Raw genomic sequence first — 23,235 nt, 5'->3', positions numbered from 1 at the left:
GGGGGAAGTACAGTGTGGTATGATCATGGCCCACTGCAGCCTTGACCTCCCAGGCTCAAATAATCCTTCCACCTCAGCCTCCTGAGTAGCTGGGGCTCCAAGTATGCACCACCACACTTGGCTAATTTTTAAATTTATTTTTAGAGACAAGGTCTTACTATGTTTCCCAGGCTGGTCTTGAACTCCTGGCCTCAAGCAATCTCCCAGCTTGACCTCCCAAAGTGATGGGATTATGAGTGTGAGCCACCATGCCTGGCCTGGGCACCCAATTCTTTAAACACACAGTCATGCCTTGCTTCAATATTTTCACTTGAGAGGAATTAGAGATGTCTTACCAACCTAGAGATTACCCAAGAGAAGTATGTTTCTTTCTACACAATGTTAAAAACATGGGATAGAAGACAGGCACAAAACAAAGTGTGGAGGGCTGGAGAAGATTTTCCTAGGCTTCTCTTCTGCATCCACATTTAGGCTGAGGATGTTAGATGCTTCTGGTTTCAGGGCATGGTCCCAGTTTTCAGTATAGCTCTGATTTTAGAGTATTGGTTATAGTTTACTACACAGCAAGCCAGGAGCAGAATGAGGTGTGGGAGAAGATGAGGAGATAGGGATCCCATCCCCAGGTAATCTGAATATCTGTGGCATAAGGGAATGGTAGAGAAACCCATTCAGCCTGCACTGGAGTCAACCCTTCCAATTAAAAAAAAAAAAAAAGAAAAAGAAAAAAAGATGAAACGGTAGTATGTCAAGTGATGCCAATTAGGAGCTTGTGCAAATTAAAGCTAGAATTGAGGCTTCAATCCAACATGCCAATATGTGTGCAAACAATGTGTGTGCCTGGGTGAACAAGAAAAACACCTCCTAGTCTTAATAACATGAGAAAGAACCCCAGAAATGTTTCTCCCGTGCTGCTCTGGAAACAGCATAAACACAGGTGATAAAGGCTCACCAAGAGTGCTTTGTCTGTTATCTCCCAGCAGTCAAGGAGAGAGAAGTGAAGAGTAGGGCAAAGAAAGGGCCAGGCAGGTGACTGAAAGGTATTTATTCCAGTGTTGCCCTCTAAGGGCTTGCTACTCTTTTACATAATCAACCAGCCCAAATCCTCTCCCCAAATGTTGCTGGGACAACTTAGTATCCATCTAAATGAAATTGAGATAGATCATAGATCTATACTTAATAACTAAAACCATGAAACAGAGCACTTTAAAAACAGAGAAGAGAGAGTAAAGTAATGGGTCCACAGCTGGACAAGGCTCAGTGCTCAGGCTTCTGGGTTCCCACTGCTGGTGACCAAGCATAAACCTGGACCCCCTTCCTGGTACACGGAACTAATAAACATGCCTTCTGCAGAGGTGATCAAAAGAAACAAGGCCTACAAAGCACTTACTGTAGTCTGTGCTCAATAAATGTAAGCTATTGTTATTATTTTCTTGTAAAGCACTGTTTGAAGAGGCAACTTGCCAGTCTGATTAATGTGGCATAGTGAGCCTGTGGCACAGAAAGCATGTGAGACAATGGAAGGTCACTGAGACAAGAAAAACATCGACAGTAAGAGCTATGCGCCTAGTAGAACAATGGCCTCTGCAAGAATAAGAGAATACGTGAAGTTCATAGAAAATGAGGAGTGGGTTTAACTTTACTTCTTTTGTAACAATACTTGGCTGAAAATGGGCCATTTTAAGTTGATTTTGCTATCCAAAGCTTACTTTTGGGATTCTTGAATATAGCCAGGTGAATTAGCCTGAACCCTCAGCATCAATCAAATGAACCTATCTTCACAACTCTTTTTTTTTTTTTTTTTTTTTAAGGTTTTCACTGTTTATTTATGACAAATACTCCACAACCGCGATTCTCTCCAGTCAAAAGTTCTTTGAGATGATGCCATCGGCCTTGGCCAATTGGAGAATGGAATCATCTGACTCACCCATCCTACGTATGGCCCCGCAGGTAGCTTAAGTTTTAAACTGGCTGTTAAACCTGCCTGTGACCTTGTCAACTTCCGCCACATTCATCTGGATGGATGGTGGTCCCTGGCACTGATGATGCGGTTGCTAGTGGAGCATTTCCACGGCACACGCACATACAGGTCCACGAACTCTGTGGCCTTGTTCTGCATCTCGAGGCCACACCTCCTGCCACCAGGCCGCACGGGTGAAAAAGGAAGCCACGTGTCACCTGGTAGAGAAATCGGCAGCAAGGCGCGGGGCCTCGGCAAGTGCTTCCGGGTCACACCCACAACTCTTAAGATGTGTATTAGCCAAAAATTTTTGCCTAAATTCAGCAAACCTTTTCATTTAATTTCCAGTTTGAAGTAAAGACAGGGACTAGAGGTACAACTGCAATGATGCTATAAAGAAGGAAACAAAAAATCGAGAATATGTGGCATTCAACAGGGCAGGCAACTGATTGAGCTCTTCATCAAGTCTGGTATCATAATAAAAAGATACTAGATTAAATGAGATCCAAGAGAGCCAACATATCCACTAAATGTGATGCATGGGCCAGGACTGGATCCTGATTTGGGTCATTTTAGAGTCATTTGAGGACAATTAGAGAAACTAGAAAGTGGGAGATAAGATAAAGATAAGATAAAGATTTATTGGTACAAAAAGGTAGCTAGTATAAACTTTAAAAATGTTGCAAATAGCATAGTCCGTTTTGGTAAAAGTGCATGCACACACATATATCTGGAAATATTAAGAGCATTAATTTTGGGAAGGTCAGTATATAAGGTTTTCTTTTTTGTTTATACTTTTTCTAACATGAGTATATGTTGATTTTTTAATAATTTTTGCTTTTTTTTAACTTTTAGTTTCAGGGTACATGTGCAGATTGACTCTATAGATAAATTGTGTGTTGTAGAGATTTGGTATGTGAATTATTTCATCACTCAGGTAGTAACCATAGTATCTAATAGGTAGGTTTTTGATCCTCACCCTCCTTCCACCCTCCACCCTTAAGTAGGTGCTGGTGACTATTGTTCCCTTCTTTATGCCCATGTGTATTCAATATTTAGTTCCCACCTAAAAGTGAGAACATGCAGTGTTTTTCTTTTCCTGCGTTAGTTTGCTTAGGATAAGGTCAAAGGTGCACGATCTTGTTCTTTTTTTATGGCTGCATAGCCTTCCATGATGTATATGTACCACATTTTCTTTATCCAGCCTACCATTAATGAGCATCTAGACTAACCCTATGTCTCTGCTATTGTGAATAGTGCTGCAGTGAACATATGTGTGCATGTGTCTTTATGGTAGAACAATTTATATTCCTTTGGGTATATATTCGGATTGCTGGGTTGAATGGTAGGTCTGCCTTAAGTTCTTTGAGAAATTGCCACACTGCTTTCCACAGTGGTTAACCTAATTTACACATTCCCACCAGCAGTGTATTAGCAATCCCTTTTCTTTGCAGCCTCATCAGCATCTGTTATTTTTTGACTTTTTGGTAATAGCCATTCTAACTGGTGTGACATGGTATCTCATTGTGGTTTTGATTAGCATTTCTCTGATGATTAGTGTTGCTGGACATTTTTTTCATATGCTTTTTGGCCATCAGACAATTTCTAATTTAAAAAAGACCCAATTCTAAAACAAGGCATAAATGGGTAAAATAAAAATACATGGGGGAAATTGGTAGGCGTCATCAGCAGAACTGAGTCTCCCTGATGCTGCTGATGCTCCCTGTCATCTAGCCATGGTGTTAGGTGTGAAAACACACATACACAAACACACACAAACACAAACATACACACACAGTCAGAATGGGGTCCAATTTTGAAAATAGTGAGGTCAGTTCTGTCCACCCTGCCACTCAGTGTGTGTGTGTTCCCTGCTGGAATTCTCCATCTAAGGCACAGAAACTCCTAGATGATCCACAGATCCTGAAGTCAGAGATCAAATTTATACCAGAATAGCAAGGAATACATTCAAAAACAGTTAAGAACCACTGCCCTAAAATGTTAGCTCTGTTGCTTCTAAAAAATCTTTTGTCTGGACACAATGGCTCACACCTGTCTTCCCAGCACTTTGGGAGGCTGAGGTGGGTGTATCACGAGGTCAAGAGATTGAGACCATCTTGGCCAACAAGGAGAAATCCCGTCTCTGTTAAAAATACAAAAATTAGCTGGGTGTGGTGGTGCATGCCTGTAGTCTCAGCTACTTAGGAGGCTGAGGCAGAAGACTCGCTTGAACCCTGGAGGTGGAGGTTGCAGCGAGCTGAGATTGCGCCACTGCACTCCAGCCTGGCAACAGAGCGAGACTCTGTCTCAAAAAATAAAAAAAAAAAAGCTTTCAATTTCAAAAGATCTATGGGAAGAAAAAATGGGTTGTTAGATTCTGTATTTGGAAGGATTTCTCTGCTCCAATGTTAAGCCATCACTTTCTCCAGCTCCTGGAGGCATGGGGAGGGCAGAATAGATAAGTTCTCAAATTCAGAAAAATAAATTTCTTACTAGCCCCATAGAGCCCCCAAACATTGCCACGAGCTGGGACACATAAGGGAGTAACAGTGCTTCAAGTTCCCACCTCAAAATACACTGGGACTTTCCCCCACTGTCTAGTCTCAGCCCTCAGCATTTCTCAAAGAATCAGAGTGAACTAGCAAGCCCTGATTTGAAGGGATATGCCAGCTACCCAGACAGCAAGATGCCAGAAATGTAGCAAAGCGCATGGAAAGAATAAGCAAATTTGGGGGTAGGTGAGGGAAAGCACTCTTGCTTATCTTTGGAAGTTTCAGTTCTGAGGACTAATTTCAGAGTAGCAGGATGAAATCTCTGAAATGCCAGGAGTTCAGTAAATAAACTACTAAAGACAACGAATGCCATATGTCTCTTGTTACAAATGCATTCTGAGCCTGGCGCAGTGGCTGACACCTGTAATTCCAGCACTATGGGAGGCTGAGGCAGGTGGATCACCTGAGGTCAGGGGTTCGAGACCAGCCTGGCCAAGATGGTGAAACCCCATCTCTACTAAAAAAAAAAAAAAAAAAAATTAGCCGGCAGTAGTGGCGTACGCCTATAGTCCCAGCCACTCAGGAGGTGGAGGTAGGACAATCGCTTGAACCTTGTAGGTGGAGGTTGCAGAGTCGAGATCATGCCATTGCACTCCAGCCTGGGAAACAAGAGGAAAACTCTATCTCAAAAAACATACAAAAAAAAAATCAACAACAAAAACATGCATTCTGAGGCACCTTGATCAATAGACTAGATAGCAAAAGGAAAAGGCAGTCTGAGCTGCTGTCTGTAATGAACAGCTGTTTTGTTAAAACCAACTTTGGTCAGACTCCTTGCAATGTAGTCTTTTTTAAAGAAATTGCCTGTTATGCTGAAACAGCCACAGATGGACTAAACTTGCACCCACCCCAAAATCGAGTTCAAAGACTTATTACTTTGTTTGAAGCAGGTGCTTGCATCTTAGCTCCAGCTGCAAGAAGTATCCTCTCTCAGCAGGACAGGTTGGGCAGCATGCCTGGCAAGGGCAGCAGAGTGTATCATGAAGGGTGGATCCAGTTCCTGTAGAGTTTGGGGAGGGCTATGCCAGAAGAGGAAGCTCAGCACTGATTAGAGCATGCCAGCCATACTATTGCGAATTCAGAAGAGTTTTAACAAGTCAGCAGGTAGTACTTATCGGAATACGCATGTAAATTAGAAAGTCCCTAAAGTTATAAGTTGTGTTTTACAGGGTAATACTCATATTCCTATGCAAAATTTCCTTACTGTAATGGCTGGGAACTCTTTGATTCCTCAGTTTTATAGAGTCCTGGTAAACAGAAAATAATTTGGTTGTCATGGTCTCAAAATAGTCTGAGGAAGCAAGGTAAGAAACAAAGGTGAACATCTTCAACTGCCTGGCAAGCATGGCTGGGTAGGTAACAGTGGTAAATGATATTTTGAAAAACCTAAAAATAAAAGTAGAGTTTATCCCTGCTAAGTTGGAAAAGAGGAAAGATATTATCAAGGAATTTAAGAGTGGTTTTTTGTTTTGTTTTGTTTTGTTTTGTTTTGTTTTGTTTTTTCAGATGGAGTCTTACTCTGTCTCCCAGGCTGTAGTGCAGTGGCACAAACTTGGCTCTCTGCAGCCTCGACCTCCTGGGTTCAAGCAATTCTCTTGCCTCAGCCTCCCAAGTAGCTGAGATTACAGGTGTGCACCAATACACCTGGCTAATTTTTTCTATTTTTAGTAGAGACAAGGTTTCACCATGTTGGCCAGGCTGGTCTCAAACTCCTGACCTCAAGTGATCTGTCTGCCTTGGCCTCCCAAAGTGTTGGGATTATAGTCATGGCCACTCCACCCGGCCAAGTGTTTGTTGAAAGGTGGGTAGAAGAGAATCCTAAATGTGACTGTCTAAACTGGAGCACCGAAGACACTGAGTAATTGATTTGAGAGAGAGTTAACAAAAGCATTTCAAAAGCCAGATCACAGGAATTTGGGTAGCTATTTGGGAGTTTCTGATAGTTGTGCATTCAGATGAAAACAGCCCCTTTGCTGGGTCACCTTCATGCTGACCAGGAGGTGGGAAAACTCAACCCAGAAAGGAGATGCAGGGATTGGCAGGTAGAAGCTCAGGGCTGGGGAACTGTTCTTCTTCCGAAGCTCCAGTTACTCTGACAGGGCGCTGGGTGCAGAGCCACACAGCTGTGGTGGTTGTTGGACCCTGATTCCTTAACTTCCCACAGGCCTCATAGGAAGACCTCTCCGGGCCTTGCTTCTTTGCTACAGTGCATGCTGGAGACTTCTCCAAGCTTCCTCTGTAGCATTTACACAGAGCTCATGAGACCCTAGGGGAAGCTTCTCTGCTGACATTTCAGAAATTCAAGCCACATACGTACCTCATCTCCATGCATATTCGCCACATATTTGAACTCCGGAATCCCAATTCTGTGTTCCTTTGGAGACCGCCCCACAACAAGAACCCACAGGTTTCTACCTTTACAGGAAAGAAAAGAAGGAAAAGTAAATTGTCTCTTTAAATGACAAATGAATTCTGGGAGAATAAGAACAGGACTGGACTGTTTCACGGTGACTTAAGTTTTTATGATCAACATCTCTGTGCTTAACATACTCTTCATTTACTGCCAGAATTTATGGAAACCCCTTCAATTGAGCACAAATATTTCACTTATTATTTTAGAATGTGATTTTTAAAAGCTGAAGACTTATTAGGCGATGCAGATCTTATTTTTCTAAAATGTGTATATACTACGCTCTGAGATCCTGGAGGCTCCTAGGATCTGCTAATTCACACAATTATACAAAGTTAAATTACAGTCGCTGGTTGACTGGGATGGTGTCATAACTTGATATACAAGGAAAGAGAAAAAACAACAGCAATGAAAGTAACTCAAAAGTGAGATGGTTTTTAGTGTAGGAGATCCTGAATTCTGTATTTAAATGCTGATGTGACACAGCCCCTTGCTAGCATCCTCAATATGTGTGAGTCCCGTCAGGTAAAGTGGGAACCACGACCCAAAGAAAGTATCTAAGTCTTAGCTCTGTATGATTTTGGCAAAAAAGGGCAGAGAGGAAAGCTCACTGAGGATTTGTTTTGTGCAGATATTACCTGTGCTGCTCTGGCTAGGGTAATCTCAAGTAACCCCTTGTCATGACCCACTGAGATGGATTACTAACAAAACTTTACAAAAGAAAAAAAACCGATCTTCAAAAATATTAAGGGCTTATGGTCACACCGCCAATTAGAGGCAATGATTTGAGCCCCTGAGCCAAGAACTGAACTCTGGTTTATTTGACTTCAATTCTAGTGCTCCTCCCCCTAACAAAAAACTGCTTGTCTCCTAAGAGGCTTGGCTTCCTAACCAGTAAAAATGAAGAAGTCACTTTCAATTTTAAAATTGTCTGGCACTTTTAATATACTTACATTAGAGATGTGGGAATGTTTGCTATCCATCATGTATGTACAAAGTTTAAATATCTGTAACAATTTAGCCTCTGGGGAATTTAAGAGCCCAGGAGAGGAACTTAATGGCAACCAATGGGCTAATGTTGAGCAGGTTCTGCAGAATTTCAGATCTAGCTCCTCAAATCAGTAGTCCCACGGACTGGGGAGCATGCAGTTGCCATCAGGGACTCAGGGAAAACCAGATACTGGACTTGTTATTTTCAACATTTATTTATAATTTATTATAACAATATTGTATGGAAATTTGTCATGATAAGGTGATACTTTAAATTTTGTAACTCCAGGACTTCTCAGAAAACACCCACAAAATGTAGTTTATATGATTTATGTCCCTTGTTCAGTGCAGAATTCTTATTCATATAACTATTTGATGAATATTATATCTAGGCATTGAACCTGGATTAGGCTGCACAAATAAGCCACATGCTCTATGCCCAATGAATTTCTGATCTATCAGAGAATAGCAACACACAAACATATACTAGAGTGTGACATATCATAGATGTGTGTGCAGTGAACTGTGTGTATATAGAATAAAAAAATGGTTAATTTTTTTCAAGGAGGGGCTGATGAAAAGCTTTATGGATGTAGGGTTGTACAGATGATGCCTCTACACGTGATTCTGAGTTTGTTGTGTGGACAAGCGTACTCCATCTGGTGATTCCCCATCAGAAGCATTTGATTAACCAGAACCTTCCATTCCCCAACACTGTCAAGTCTTCGTTGTCTGGAGCTTTACTTCTACAAAGTTACCATTTTCATATGAAACAAGGAACTTTGCATGACTGAGCTATTATACCTGGCTTTTAAAGGTTTGTTTCTGAGGAATTCTTCTATGTTAACTATTTGTACAGAATATGGTCTAGTCCTTTTACAAACAAGGAAAAAATTCAGTATCATCTCAACATAATATTTAGCAATAGTTATTTATAAGCATGCATCAGCAACAGCTGGCCTGTTACGTAAAAAATAATGTAAGATGACAAAAGCCTGACTTGATATGGATATCCAGTATTATTTAGTTTAAGGAAGGAGGGAAATCACACTGATAAAATCTAAGTGAAGAAGTCCTTTGATGTGTAACTCAATCTAAATTTTAGCAGAGTGGCCGCTAAGTGAACTGCAAGATGAGAATCTTACCTTAAACAACCTCAATGACACAGTCTGAGAATGAAAATCAACCAACAGATGTGAAGAAAACTATTCTTTGGAATGACAGGCCTCTAGAAGGGTTTTAACTGCCCTCTCCAACTTACTGGCTGTCTCTGGCCTAGACCAGAGTAAATACACAAAGGACGAACTATTTACTTTTCACAACCTGACTGTCAAGGTAAGTAAAAGTAATCTAAACAAGGTTTTATTTTTGTTGTAAATCAAGGTTAAAAAGACTACCTTTATTCCCAAAAGTTCCTGCTGTAACAGGTGTGCTAAAGAGTTCTGAAGTACTCAGCCTTTCTCTCTCCACTGCAAAGGAAATGAAGTTTGGATTCCGGATACTTCAGCATCTCTATTCAGGAGATCACGCAGGGTTTAACACAAATCCTGGGGCTATGACATGGGTGTGCAACTAGGCTTGCTTGAAGGATCAGGAAAAGTTTTACAATTTAGAAGTGTTTGCTAAGATCTCTAAGACAAGAAAGCAGACAAGTGCTACGAGTACTACAGAAGTTCAGGAGAAAGTAGAAGGAGAAGCCTGGAAAATTAAGCATAGCTTCAATAGGCAGAAATGGGCGAGGTATCTTTCCCACATCACAGACACCTGGGATCCTTGTAAAAATGCCAATTCCTGAGCCCCAGCCTCAATCAAACTCTTGAAGTAAAGCCTGAAACTGGCATTTAACAAGTACCTTTGTGATTGGGAGCCTCATTAAAGTTTGAAAGTTGCTGAGACTGAGGTAGGAAGATATCCAGACAGATTTGAGAGGTAGTTGATATTTAGGTACAACCATTTCATTTTATATATAATGTGAACATGTTTCTATGTTAAGAAATATACTTCTAATCTATCTCTTTTTTTTATGTGAAACAGAGTCTCACTCTGTCACCAGGCTGGAGTGCAGGGCACGATCTCGGCTCACTGCAACCTCCACCTCCTGGGTTTTTGCAATTCTTCTGCCTCAGCCTCCCGAGTAGCTAGGATTACAGGCACCTGCCACCACTCCCAGCTAATTTTTTTGTATTTTTAGTAGAGAGGGCTTCACCATGTTGGCTAGAATGGTCTCAATCTCTTGACCTCATGATCTGCCCACTTCAGCCTGCCAAAGTGCTGGGATTAAAGTGTGAGCCACTGCATCCAGCCCTAATCCATCTTTGTCAATGGCTAATTCATATTTTATTATGTGAATGCACTACCATTTACTCAACCAATTCTCTATTGGTTGTCTCTATTTAGTGTACAATAAATAATTTTATGTAAATTATAGCATGTTTACTAAAATTACATACAGAATTTATAACATTAAAATATTTTGTAATGTGGAAAAAGAATGCAAAATTATATAATTACAACTATGTGAAACAGACTTCCTATTAAAAACCTCCTATAGCTTTGTAGCATATAAAGCCTAAATTAAATAATAGATAAAGCCAGGCATGGTGGCTCATGCCTGTAATCCCAGTGCTTTGGGATGCTGAGATGGGAGGATCACTTGAGGCCACGAGTTTGAGACCAGCCTGAGCAACATAGTGTGATGCCATCTCTACAAAAACTTTAAAAATTAACTGGGTGTGGTGGCATGTGTCTGTAATCCTAACTACTCAGGTGGCTGAGGTGGAAGGATCCCTTGATCCCAGGAGGTGGAGATTACAGTGAACTATGATTGTGCCACTGCACCCAAGCCTGGGAGATAGAACGAGACTGATTACTTACAAAATTATTAACAATACAAATGCATCCCTACAGGATTGAATATGGCACACTGTCAGGGATAACAGCCTAAATGACAGGATGATAAAGTTGAGTAATTATTTTCATCTTTCCAGTTTTTTAAATTAAAGAAATACCAAACCCTATCATTCATTAAGTGCAGATGCTACGAGCCAGGCACTCTGCTAAGCATTTTACATTATTTGATCTTCACAACACATGTGAGGTGTGTGATAGCCACAATGTATATTTAAGGAAACTTAAGTGACTGAAGCAGTGTTCAAATCCAGTCTGTCTGACTTCAAAATCTGTGCTCTTCTGAGGACCTAGGGCTGCCTCAATGTTCCTGAAAGTACTAGACAGGCCAAAGCCAACCCCACTGCGGGGAAAAAGTTCCCAGGCAGTTCTTTCAGCATTGTGTTGCTATGGTTTGCACCTGCAGCAAGACTGGGCTTGCTTCCTGGCTATGACTTATTACAGGGCAAGACAACTAAATCTGAGGCTACCCTACCAGGACATTCCACACTGGGTGTTAATGTCACAACTCCATCAGTCTATCTCTATGTGGAGAGTCTCAATAAGAGAGACATGCCTAGGGAGAAGCAGAGATGTGGGTGGCCCCATCACTGGAGCAAAGCTGCAGTGATGTGAAGCACATTCCAGTTTTTCATGAGGCTTGTTGTGTGTTTGGTCTGATACATAAAGTTCTGGTACACAGAGTAATAGATCAGCTGGTTTCCCAGGCTTGCATGTTTCTCTGTGTATCCTTACAAGTCACCTTTGACCTAAGTCAGAGCTTGAGAGAGCTTCCTCAATGAACTGAGTTTCAGTTTCCTCTAGTAGTGGGAGTAACAGCCCTACTGGCAAGGCTGCTGTAAGGCTGCACTGTAGTGTGAGTTCCTTTTACCTTCCCTAGCAATGATCCAAAGATCTGACGTCAATTTCACATATGCACATTCCCACTATCCCCCACACCCAAGAAGTTTATCACATATAGCACGCAGAGTCCACATTCAATAATGAGTGAACCCACCGAAGAGTTGAAAATCACATATGATTTAGGTCAGTTTAAACAGTCTCCAAAGTTCACACGCCTTCTGGATTTGAAGGAGAGGAAGAGGTATCTGGCTAAGTGGTTTATTTCAAACAAAACAAAGGGAGGTTAACAAAACAGGGACAAAAAGGCATGGGCGAAGTTTCCAGACTAGCCATGCTTGCACTGTATTATTCACAGCTCAAAGCATCTTACCTATAGTCACTCATTTAACCCTAATAGCCACAAGTGGTTAGGGATAGGGCTATCCTTTCACACAAGTGTGGTCACAGGACCAAGAGTATCAGCATCACCTGGTAACTTGTAAGAACTCCACATCCTTGCATTCCATCCTGGATGTGCTGAATGAGAAATTCTGGGGTTGGGGAGCAGTAATCTGTGTTCTTTTGCTTTTTTATCGAGGCAGAGTCTCACTGTGCTGTTTTGTCCCCGAGGCTGGAGTGCAGTGGAGCAATCCCGGCACACTGCAGTCTCCACTTCCTGGGTTCAAATGATTCTCATGCCTCAGACTCTAGAGTAGCTGGGACTACAGAGGTGCACTGGCTAATTTTTGTATTTTTAGTAGAGATGGGGTTTCGCCATGTTGGCCAGGCTGGTCTTGAATGCTTGATCTCAAGTGATCTGCCCAAAGTGCTGAGATCACAGGCATGAGCCACCACACGTGGCTGGTGAGCTGTTTTAATAAGCTCTCCAGGTGATTTCCAGTCACCTGAAAGCTTAAGAACCACTGTAACAAGGGTCAGGACTGGGTGGTCTATCCATGGAGTACCTGCTCTGTTCTTGATCACGAGGCCGCGCTGCTAATCGCCTCAGAGATGGAAAATGAAAAACATCAAAAATAAGTCAAAGAAAAACAAAAGAAATGTGAGCGTGTGAAGCAAACTTGCCGTGTACTGACTTCTGCCGTTGAGGTGATTGTCCTTCTCCCCTCTACGTAGTGCTGAAAATGGAAGGAGGGAGTCGAGGGGCACAGTGAGGATGGTTTGAGAAGTAATGGCTATTGTCTGCTCCCTTGGTTTTGTTTAGTTAGCTGCTACTGTCCCAAATTGCTCTCCATTTAAGCACTACAGGTGAGCTTTCGTCACTGTTTGTCCCAGAGCTGTGGAATCTGGAGTAGCCGCCCTTCTGGGGTCAGGCTGCTAGGTGTTCTCCCTGCACTCAGTTTGAATGCAAGTCAGCAAACAGGCTAAGAAAGTAGGGCAGGCATGTTCTCTCTCATAAGTGGAAGTTAAACAACGAGAACACATGGTCACAGGAGGGGCACATCACACACTGGGGCCTGCTGGGGGGTGGAGGGCAAGGGGAGGGAGAGCATTAGAACAAATGCCAAATGCATGTGGGGCTTAAAACCGAGATGAAGGGTTGATAGGTGCAGCAAACCACCAAGGCCCATGTATATCTATGTAACAAACATGCACATTATATATCCCAGAACTTAAAAAAAAAAAAAAACTGGCTAAAAAAGAAAAAAGAAAGTAGGGTGGCTGAAGTGGCAAGGGAAAGAAAGACATGGACGAAATCCATCTGCACCATACACACCCTGTCTTTGGGGGACACATCTTTTTTCATGGCCAACCGCCTAGCGTGCAGACACTGGGGTTTCTGCAGTTTCAGGTTTGGGCTAGTCCACATGAACAGCCAGTCTGTTTTTGAACTCAGCAAGCCTAGAGCCTGTACAGATGTGATGCCCCCAGCCCACCAAAGGTCAGCCACAGGGTCCCAGTGAAGCTTAACTGTCATACTCTGTGTAGTGGGCAGGGAATTCCTGACCTTGTTTATGGACAGGGGAACCTGCCAAGAAAGGGTCTCGGGGAGTCAGGTGTCCCGGGGGCCTTCTGCGACTGTGATAAGAGTAAGGGCTCTATTCTGCTCTGAAGTAATGAAGGGGCTGGGCTGTTTCTTCTGCCTAGGTCAATTCTAAAATCTACTTAGAACCATGAATTTTGCAGTTCAGTTTAACATGGGAGTGAGAGGAACACAGGAGGCATCCCAACATGGAATGAGAAATAGGCAGGCATTTGACTCCAGCTTCTGCTACAAGGAATTTCCCATTGCACAATGAGGTCTAAAATGAGGGGGGTCTGAAATGAGGCCACCTGCTCTGTGAGTATACCCCTGGGCCCTGTTCAGGTTGTGGGACTCAGTGGTCCCCAGGGGTTCTACGTGGATCTGGGATCCATGTCCCCTGCATTTTCCCTCTGGCCTCCCTCTTTGGGCCCAGCATTCCTGGCTCTTCTAATTAATTGATCACCTGGACAAGGAAGCTTTGCTCAGTGGAGTATGCTAACCCTGGGTTGGTGCTCTGAGGGTAGGGCGTGGAGCCCTGGTTGTTACCAGGGACCACCTCATGCTCACCAGTCTCCACAGCTGTCTTGTAATCCACTCCACCCCCTGGCTGCACCACCACCACCACTGTCACCATATACCCCTAGTCACTCTCTAATCCTGTGTCATCTTTCTTCACAACTTTTTCACTCTTTGAGATTGTATATTTGTTTACCTATATGGTATCTGTCTCAACCAAAATGTAACCCACAAGGGCACTGCATGTTGTGTTCACCATTTTGTTCAGGTTGCTGGTTTTGTTCACTGATAATCTAACAGTGCCTGGCACATAGTAGATGTTCAATTAACTACTGTAACATTTCAAAAATTGTTGATGTATCCCCAAGACTACTTTTTGTTTTTTTGTTTTTTTTTGAGACGGCGCGATCTCGGCTCACTGCAATCTCTGCCTCCTGAGTTCAAGCGATTCTCCTGCCTCACTCTTCCAAGTAGCTGGGACTACAGGCAGGCACCACACCTGGCTAATTCTGTATTTTTAGTTGAGATGGGGTTTCTCCATGTTGGCCAGGGTGGTCCCAAACTTGCGAACTCAGGTGATCCGCCCACCTCAGTCTCCCAAAGTGCTAGGATTACAGGCATGAGCCACCACGCCCAGCAACTTCCTTTTCTTGGTAAATATTGGCACATCACATCCAAATTCTTCCCCTGGGCATTCAGGGTCCTCCATCACCTACCCTCCACCCGAATGTCCCACTATCTGCTAACACAAATGCTCCCACAGGAGAGGGGTTCCTTTCTGCACACTAGTACCCTGGGCACAGCCCCATTTTATTTATGTTGTTTTAGCCTAAAATGGCCTCACTGGATTTTCTGCCTTTTAAAATCCTGTGAATTCCACAGAATCGTGGTTCTAAGACGCTTCCCCAGGCTGCTCTAACTCACCTGGGTTTTTCTCTCTTCAGAATATTTCTATAAAGTGGCATTCTAAGATTTGTCACTGCGAAGCATTCTGCCTTGAAGTCAGTTTTCTAAGGTTTTCACAGCTGGGTGCGGTGGCTCACGCCTGTAATCCCAACACTCTGGAAGGTTGAGGAGGGCAAATCACTTGAGGTCAGAAGTTTGAGACCAGCTGGCCAACATGGTGAAACCCGGACTCTACTGAAAATACAAAAATTAGCTGAGCATGGTCACAGGTACCTGTAATCCCAGGTACTTGGGAGACTGAGGCAGGAGAATCACATGAACCTGAGAAGCAGAGGGGGCACTGAGCTGAGATTCCACCATTGCACTCCAGCCTGGGTGACAGAGTGAGACTCAGTCTCAAAAAAAAAAAAAAAAAGTTTCATGTGGCCAAGTCTGGATTTCATAACAATGTTGCCATATTTTTCTTTTGCTCTCCTGCTGTGTCTACCAGGTAAATCCTGGCCATTTCCCAAGATCCAGGTCACCTTCTTAGTGAAGACCTCAGTGGTGGGTTGTATTACTGGCGGCCCTACATCTGGTGTCCTGATGAACTCAGCCATATCATGTGACTTGCTTTGGCCAGTGAAATGTGGGCAGAAATGATATGTACCACTTCTAGGAGGAGTTTTAAGAGCCAATGCATGATTTTTCGTCTCTTTTCCCTCTGACACAAGACAGGCAATGATTGGATAGAGGGTGCTCTGTCAGCTTGGGTCCTGGAGGCAAGACGACCGGAGCAGAACCACAACTGTTCAATAATGGACATAGGAGTGAGATCTAAATCTTTATTGTGTTATAAAATAGCAATTTGTGGGTCTTCTCTTTCTGCAGGATAGTCTAGCCCTTTCCATGTGACATTGCTTCTATAACCAACCCAAACCAAAATTACTTTTTCTTCTAGTGAATGTTCAGTATACTTACTGCTGATACCTGTGCTTTTTCACATAGGGGTTCCCAGAACCATAACATTTTGTGGAGGTGACCCAGAAGTAAAGAAAGCTTAGAAAATGTGTTTTAGGCTGGACGTGGTGGCTCATGCCTGTAATCCCAGCACTTTGGGAGGCTGAGGTAGGGGGATCATTCGAGGTCAGGAGTTCTATGCAAAAAGTACAAAAAATAGCTGGGCATGGTGGTGTGCAGTAAAGACACTCATTTCTATTTCTGACATCACTGTCATGCTTTGACAAAATGAAGTCCAAATGAAGCATGCTGTTGAGTAAACTTTCCTTTGTTTGGGTGACTGATCAAATGTGACCCAGATCCCATGGCTCCACTGCTTTTCCTGCGGTGGCTCCCTATGGCATCGCGATAGTGCCCAATCCCCTCAGCAGGAACACCAGACCTCGAGGGATCTGTCTTCTTCCTGCCTTAGGTTTCCCACCCCAATCCCATATACCAGGCCTCAGACATTCTTCACTATGTGTAGTTCCTAAAGGAGCTGACTGCATGTTCTGGCACCTTTAAAACCTGCTCTTTCTTCTGCATGGATAGTCCTTAGCCCACTCCATCAAAGCAGCCAACTTCCCCTTGCCTTTTGAAGGCTCAGCTAAAAGCCTCCTGCCATCCAGCACCTTCCTGACCCTTCTCGTGCTCAGTGCCATCCCCTACCACCCTGAGTTAGATACTTCCTTCGAAGTTTCGTAGTACCTATGCAACCCTTCCCCTGTCACATACTGAAACCAAAGGTTTGCCTGCAAGCAAGGAAAAAAAAAGATTGTCTATCTCTGTGCTTGCAAAATCTAGTGTAGTGTCTGCCATATACATAGCAAATGATTGATAAGTGTTTGCTGAGTGAATGAATGACTGGGTAAATTAAGAAACAAACCTGAGGAAGTTCACCTGGAGACTGGGTCACCCCTGATCTAGAGATTAGATGAAATTATTTTCTAGTATTGATGGAAAACTCTATGGCTAGCCTATGAGGTGCCATCTTGGGTGGGCTCTTTAAAAAACTCAATTTTCTAGATCAAATCAAGAGTCAATAGACCTTCTTGGAATATTTCCATATAAGAAAGTGCCAAGATCCAAACCAAATGTCTGGCTTCAAGTTAGATTCTTCCAACATTATGGGGAGATAGGGTTTCATTTGCTTACATATTCGTCTCCATGGCTTTAAAGTTTTGATAGTATACCCAAGAAATATAGAGGTTAGGGTTCCATTTCATTTCTTCCTAAACAGGTGAATGGGGATGTTTGGGAATTTCAATTCCTAAATTAGGGACAGTTTATTTTTTAATTGAAAAAAAAAAAAGAGGAAAAATCTGAAGCTTCATTGGGTTGCAATAAATTTTCTTTTTGTTTGTTTCAAGACAGTTCAGACTCCCAGAGGAACAGAACAGCTTGTCTCATTAATTACTAACCATCAACAAAAACAGTAACACTGTAGGAAATTCCTCTGCCTTTCTCCTCTTGCAACCCCACCTTCTCTATTCCTTCCACTCCATTCCCAGGTCAGAGGCTCATAAACCTGTTCCCCTTCCTCTAAACATTTTAAAGTTTAACTCATAAATTGTAAGACTTTTTAAGAATGGAGTTTTAAAAACAACATAATTATCATGCTCCAATCATTATAATTTTTCTATGTTCCCCTCTAGGTTTTTGTTGTTTTTTTTTGTTTGTTTGTTTGTTTTTTGTTATTTTTATCGTAAAGACACAGGAAATCGTAAAGACACTTGTTTTTAAATCCCAAAAATGAAAACCTCTAGGGGCCTCATACTATAAAAAGCCAAGAACTTCCCTTTTAGTTCCTTGGGGAAGAGGTCAAACATAATCAGATCATCTTTTTGAAGGGCAGTTCAGCTATAATAAGAGCAAGATTGAGCATTATCTTAAAATACAAAATATGAATACTTAAAGACATTTCTTAAAGGTTATTTTAAAAGGTACAATATTATAACTAACACTATACATTTCTTGTCCATTTGAGGTTTCTCTTTTTATGATGTGTCAGGGACATTCTAGTTCAGTGTTGACGTTTTGTTTCTTCCTGATCTATTTGTCTCACTCTGTCACCCATGCTGGAATGCAGTGGTGCAATCATGGCTCACTACAGCCTTGACCTCCCAGGGCTCAAGCGATTCTCCCACCTTAGGCTCCTGAATAGCTGAGACTACAAGCACGGGTCACCATCCCTGGCTAATTTTTGTATTTTTTTGTTGAGATGGGGTTTTACCATATTGTCTAGGCTGATCTTGAACTCCTGGGCTCAAGCAATCCACCCGCCTCGGCTTCCCAATGTGTTAGGGTTACAGGCAACAGCCACAGTGCCTGGCCTGGTGTTCTTATTTATTATGAGTGCCTGCACGTTGTCACAGAGCTATAAATTAAGAAGAGTTTAATTCAGATTCTTTTGACCCCAGAAAAGACAGTTTATTGGAGGTCTCCTCAGTACTACTGTCTATCTATTGCTACCATAAGAACTCATCCTTTAGTGGCAAGGAATAATGGCAATTACTTTACTAGCTTCCCAATAAACTACTCTGGAGAAGAAAGACTTTTCTTTCAGTCATCCTACTCCTTGAGTTTGTACCCTGAAAAGCTTTCATTTTAAAGTGAAGCAAGTCAGAGTCCAGAGTGAAGGATGCTGAGCTCCCAAACAGCAGGAGAGACCCTGAAGTTGCCAAAATGAGGTTCCCCCAAATTTGACCTAAAACCGGGACATCTGATGGATTAACAAGGGTGGACTTCTCACTAGTATCACTAGTTTTGAGATATAAATCTCAAAAATAGATCAGTAGTTTACTAAGGACATCAAAACCAGCATTTCCACAGCATATCCTCTGCCTGAACGCAGCATTTGAGATGAGATGATATGCAGTATCTTTTTTAGTGGCATCTCATAGGAGGATGCAATGTGCACAATCAAAGTGTCAGGGCTAAAACCCAGCTCTGTCACTTACTAGCCACATGGTATTGCTTGGTATTGTGCTGTAGCAAATGTGGCAAAATATTAACAACTGGTGGCTGTATATGAAGAATGAGTGGGTGCTTATTTTACTATTTGTGTATTTTTTTCTATAAGTTTGAAAATTTTCTAAATAAAAAGCTGGAGGGATCAAGAGAATGAAAAGGTCACAGTCTTGGAGAAAATATTTACAAAAGACACCTCTGAGAAAACGTGTCACTTACTAACCATGTGGTATTCCAAATTGCTTAATCTCTCTAAATCAATCAGTTTTCTCATCCATGTTATGGGATTAATCTCATTTAATTCTTACAAGCTTTAAAAATAATGCCAGAAACATTGTAAGCACATGTTTGAGGGCCTCGGGTGTACAAATTGGCTGATGACAAACTACTGACATTAGCAGATGATGTAGTATCAGACCAATTAAAGAAAAATTTTGAATATAAAGTATATATAACATAGAGATAGACTGCCAACTTGTTATGCCAAGAGACAGGAGAATTGTATGTGCCAGAAGATCTGTACATCAAGTCAAACAGACCAACACTCACTTAAATTAAAAAGGAAACTGGAGCGTGGATTCAGAGAGTGGAGGGAGATATTCTCAGAGAGCACGTCCTTTAAGACGTATTAGCACAAAAACTGTCACAAACATTCACATCACCAAGTATCAGGCAAATTACCTTTTCAAATCTAAGGACTGAATCTTATTCAGAATTCCCACGCCCTAACAGCAGAGACCAGCTGAACTGGGAAGCCGCATGCTGCCATGGGGGTGGGGGGGGCGGTGAGGGGTGCAGGGCAGGAAGCCAAGTCACCTCTACTAACCGTGTTGAACCATAAACACATCTTTCACAACATTTTCTTACATGGCCTGTTCCCAAAATTATTGAAGCCATCACACAGATTTTGACTCTCTCAGTGTTAATGAGATTGGAAAGCATGATAAGAATTTCCAGTCTGGCTCTGTCGTGGAGAGACTCCAACTCATCACTGTAAGAGGGCAAGCCAAGAGCTTGTAGACAAGGAAATGGTTCATGAGGCATCAACCAATCACGTAAAATTGTTCAATATGAATCAGTCAATGCCAGCAAAAGGCAGGGGAACTGTCCTAGATTGTGAGACTGTAGATGATGGATGAGCCTTGCTTGATTTGATTCTGGGAGAAAAAAAAAATGGTTATTAAAGTCATTCTTGGAACGGCTGGAGAACTTTAAAAATGCAGTATGTTGTTTGATATTATCGAGTTATTATTATTTTTAGTTTAATAATGGTGTGTCATGATTAGGCAGGAAGAAGTCATGCTTAGGAGAGGCATGTTGGTGTTTTTTGAGATGATGTGACATGCTGTTTATCACTTCTAATGGTTCAGTAAAATCACGAGATGGAGCTCATGAGAGAGATAAAGCCAATGTGGCAAAATTTTAACAACTGGTAGATGTATATGAAAAATATGAGGCTTCTTATTTTACTATGTTTGTGTTTTTTTCTATAGGATTGAAAATTTCCTAAATAAAACGCTGGAGAGATCAAGTGAATGAAAAGGTAAGCCACAGACTTGGAGAAAATATTTGCAAAAGACATGTCTGATAAAAGACTGTTATCCAAAACACAGAAAGAACTCTGAAAACCCAACAGTAAGAAAATAAACAACCCACTTACTAAATGGACTAAAGACGGGAACAGCAGGCATTTCAGCAAAGAAGATAAACAGAGGGCAAATAAGCATATGAAAAGATGCCATCTTATGTCACATCATGTATCATCAAAGAAATACAAATTAAAACAACAATCAGATGCCAATGCATTCCCATTGGAGTGGCAAAAATCCAGAATACTGACAACACCAAATACTGGTGAGGATGTGGAGCAACAGGAACTCTCATTCGTTGCTGGTAGGAATGCAAAGTGGCCAGTTTGGAAGACAGTTTGCAAGTTTTTTACAAAACTAAACCGTATGATCCGGCAAACAAGCTCCTTGTTATTTAACAAGATAAACTGAAAGCTTATGTCCATAGAAAAATTACACAGCTATTTACATTTTTATTTATAATAGCCAAAACTTGAAAGGAACCAAGATGTCTTTCAGTAAGTTAAGGGGATACATAAACTGTGGTACATCCAGACCATGGAATATGATTCAGTATTAAGAAGAAATGAGCTATCAAGCCATGAAGATACATGGAAGAAACTTAAATGCATATTACTAAGTGAAAGAAGCCAATCTGAAAAGACTATACTATATGAGTCCAAGCATATGATATTCTGAACAGGTGAATTATGGAGACAATAAAAAGATCAGTGGTTGCCAAAGGCTAGGGAAGAGGGAGGGACGAAAAGGCATGCAGGATATTTAGGGCAGTGAAACTCCTCTGTGTGATACTGTATGTATAATGGTAGATACATATCATTACACGTTTGTCCAACAAAGCTTATGTCCATAGAAAAATACAAAGCTTATGTCCATAGAATGTACAACAACAAAAGTGAATCACAGTCCTACTGTAAACTACGTTTGCACTTTGGGTGGTGATGATGCTTCAGCGTAGGTTTCCTAGCTGTAACAAATGTGCCAGTCTGGTGGGGGATATTGATTGTAAGAGGCTGTGCACGTGTGGATAGGGACAAGGGGGTATGTGGGAAACCTCTGTACCTTCCTTTCCATTTTGCTTTAGATAATTTTGCTTTTGGGTACTGGTTGGTTTTTTTGTTTGTTTTTGAGACAGAGTTTCACTCTTGTTACCCAGGCTGGAGTGCAATGGCGCGATCTCGGCTCACCGCAACCTCTGCCTCCTGATTTCAGGCAATTCTCCTGCCTCAGTCTCCTAAGTAGCTGGGATTACAGGCACGTGCCACCATGCCCAGCTAATTTTTTGTATTTTTAGTAGAGACGGGGTTTCACCATGTTGACCAGGATGGTCCCGATCTCCTGACCTTGTGATCCACCCGCCTCGGCCTCCCAAAGTGCTGGGATTACAGGCTTGAGCCACCGCGCCCGGCCTGGTTGTTTTTTAAGTAAATATTTATTTTTGTATTGACTTTGCCACAGTAGGTATAGCAAATTTGCTCTAAAACTGCTCTAAGAAAATTAAGTCTTAAAAAAATAAATAAATAAAGCTGGTGAGTAGGGAAAGGTTTTAAAAAGGTAAAGGTAAGAAACTATGTCTCCATGTACTGGCTCCGGCAGCTTATAAGAGTGGGATTCAGGAGCAGAGAGGTCAGGGTTGCTCATTTGAAAGGTGAAGCCACCTGGAGGGAAAATGGAAGCCCCAAGGTGAGAAATTCACAGGCTGCTTCTTTCTGATGAAAACATAGAGCTTTCCTAGCCATTTTAGAGAAGGGGTTAAGAAATTAGTATGTAAACTCTCCAAAACCTGGTCGAGCACATTAGCTTTATTAAATTTATTTGGAAAGAAAAATCATCTCCGTGCAAATGTGAATGTTAAGTAAAGGACAGGCATTTGAAATTTTTTATTACAACTAGCAAAAGCTACAAAAATAGTTTAAAATCATATAATTTATGGGATCATTGAAACTTCTGGTCACTCAGCCATTAATCTAGCAAAGGCCAAGTGATTAACATAAGATTAAGGGGTCAGTAAAGTTCGGGTGCTGGGGAAGTTTAATCATGACCTCCATGTCTTCCTCAAGATTGGGCTTTGAATGGAGTGAAGGCGAAGGAATGTAAATGTTCGGACTTACTTCGTCTTGATTAGATCACCACTCCCTTTCAGGCTCTGTGTAGAACAGAGCGAGTGGCCAGAATATTGCAGGAGAGAAAGGGGAGAGAGGAGATAGAAGCGGAGAGGGGAAGGGAATGGTACAGGGACTGGGAAGGAGAGTATCAGAAAGAGGCACCTGCATGTCACCCAGCCTGGGAATGCCAACTGAGGAGCTCTACTTAATGAGCATCAATGCAGGACCAAACATCTGTTGCTTTAAGGATCCTTTCAATTTACCCTTTAACAAAATCATAACACATACTCACTAACAAGCTTGAGAATCGACGTGACAGTCATTCAATCTCTTTCTAAGGAGTGGTAAATATGATATTTGCCTACCTTTTTGTTTCTATTCATTTTTAAGATAGCCAAGAAGAATATGAGTGTACTGTAATCTACATAATTTAAACTATGACTGGGTACTCATTAATTTCTGTAGCAAGGTACCATGTTAAATTTGCTGTACCTGCTGTTGAAAAGTCAATACAAATATCAATATTTTACTCAAAAAACACCCCAATAA

General features: G+C 41.9%; 1 protein-coding gene and 1 pseudogene across 2 annotated transcripts in view; both read right to left on the bottom strand.

The window, feature by feature from the left end:
- The window catches only part of CPM (carboxypeptidase M), an 83,895-nt gene that overhangs the window by 32,882 nt on the left and 27,778 nt on the right, over positions 1-23,235 (bottom strand). For both annotated transcript variants that reach the window (XM_039472112.2, XM_074402578.1), the window contains exon 3: positions 6,827-6,924. In XM_039472112.2, coding sequence (XP_039328046.2) covers positions 6,827-6,924 — 98 coding nt within the window. The remainder of the gene's footprint in view (positions 1-6,826; positions 6,925-23,235) is intronic.
- LOC141585106 (small ribosomal subunit protein eS21 pseudogene) lies at positions 1,775-6,817 on the bottom strand (annotated as a pseudogene).

The sequence above is a fragment of the Saimiri boliviensis genome, chromosome 7 (assembly GCF_048565385.1).
Source record: "Saimiri boliviensis isolate mSaiBol1 chromosome 7, mSaiBol1.pri, whole genome shotgun sequence".
Lineage (NCBI taxonomy): Eukaryota > Metazoa > Chordata > Mammalia > Primates > Cebidae > Saimiri > Saimiri boliviensis.
This window is presented reverse-complemented; position numbering and strand designations above follow the sequence as displayed.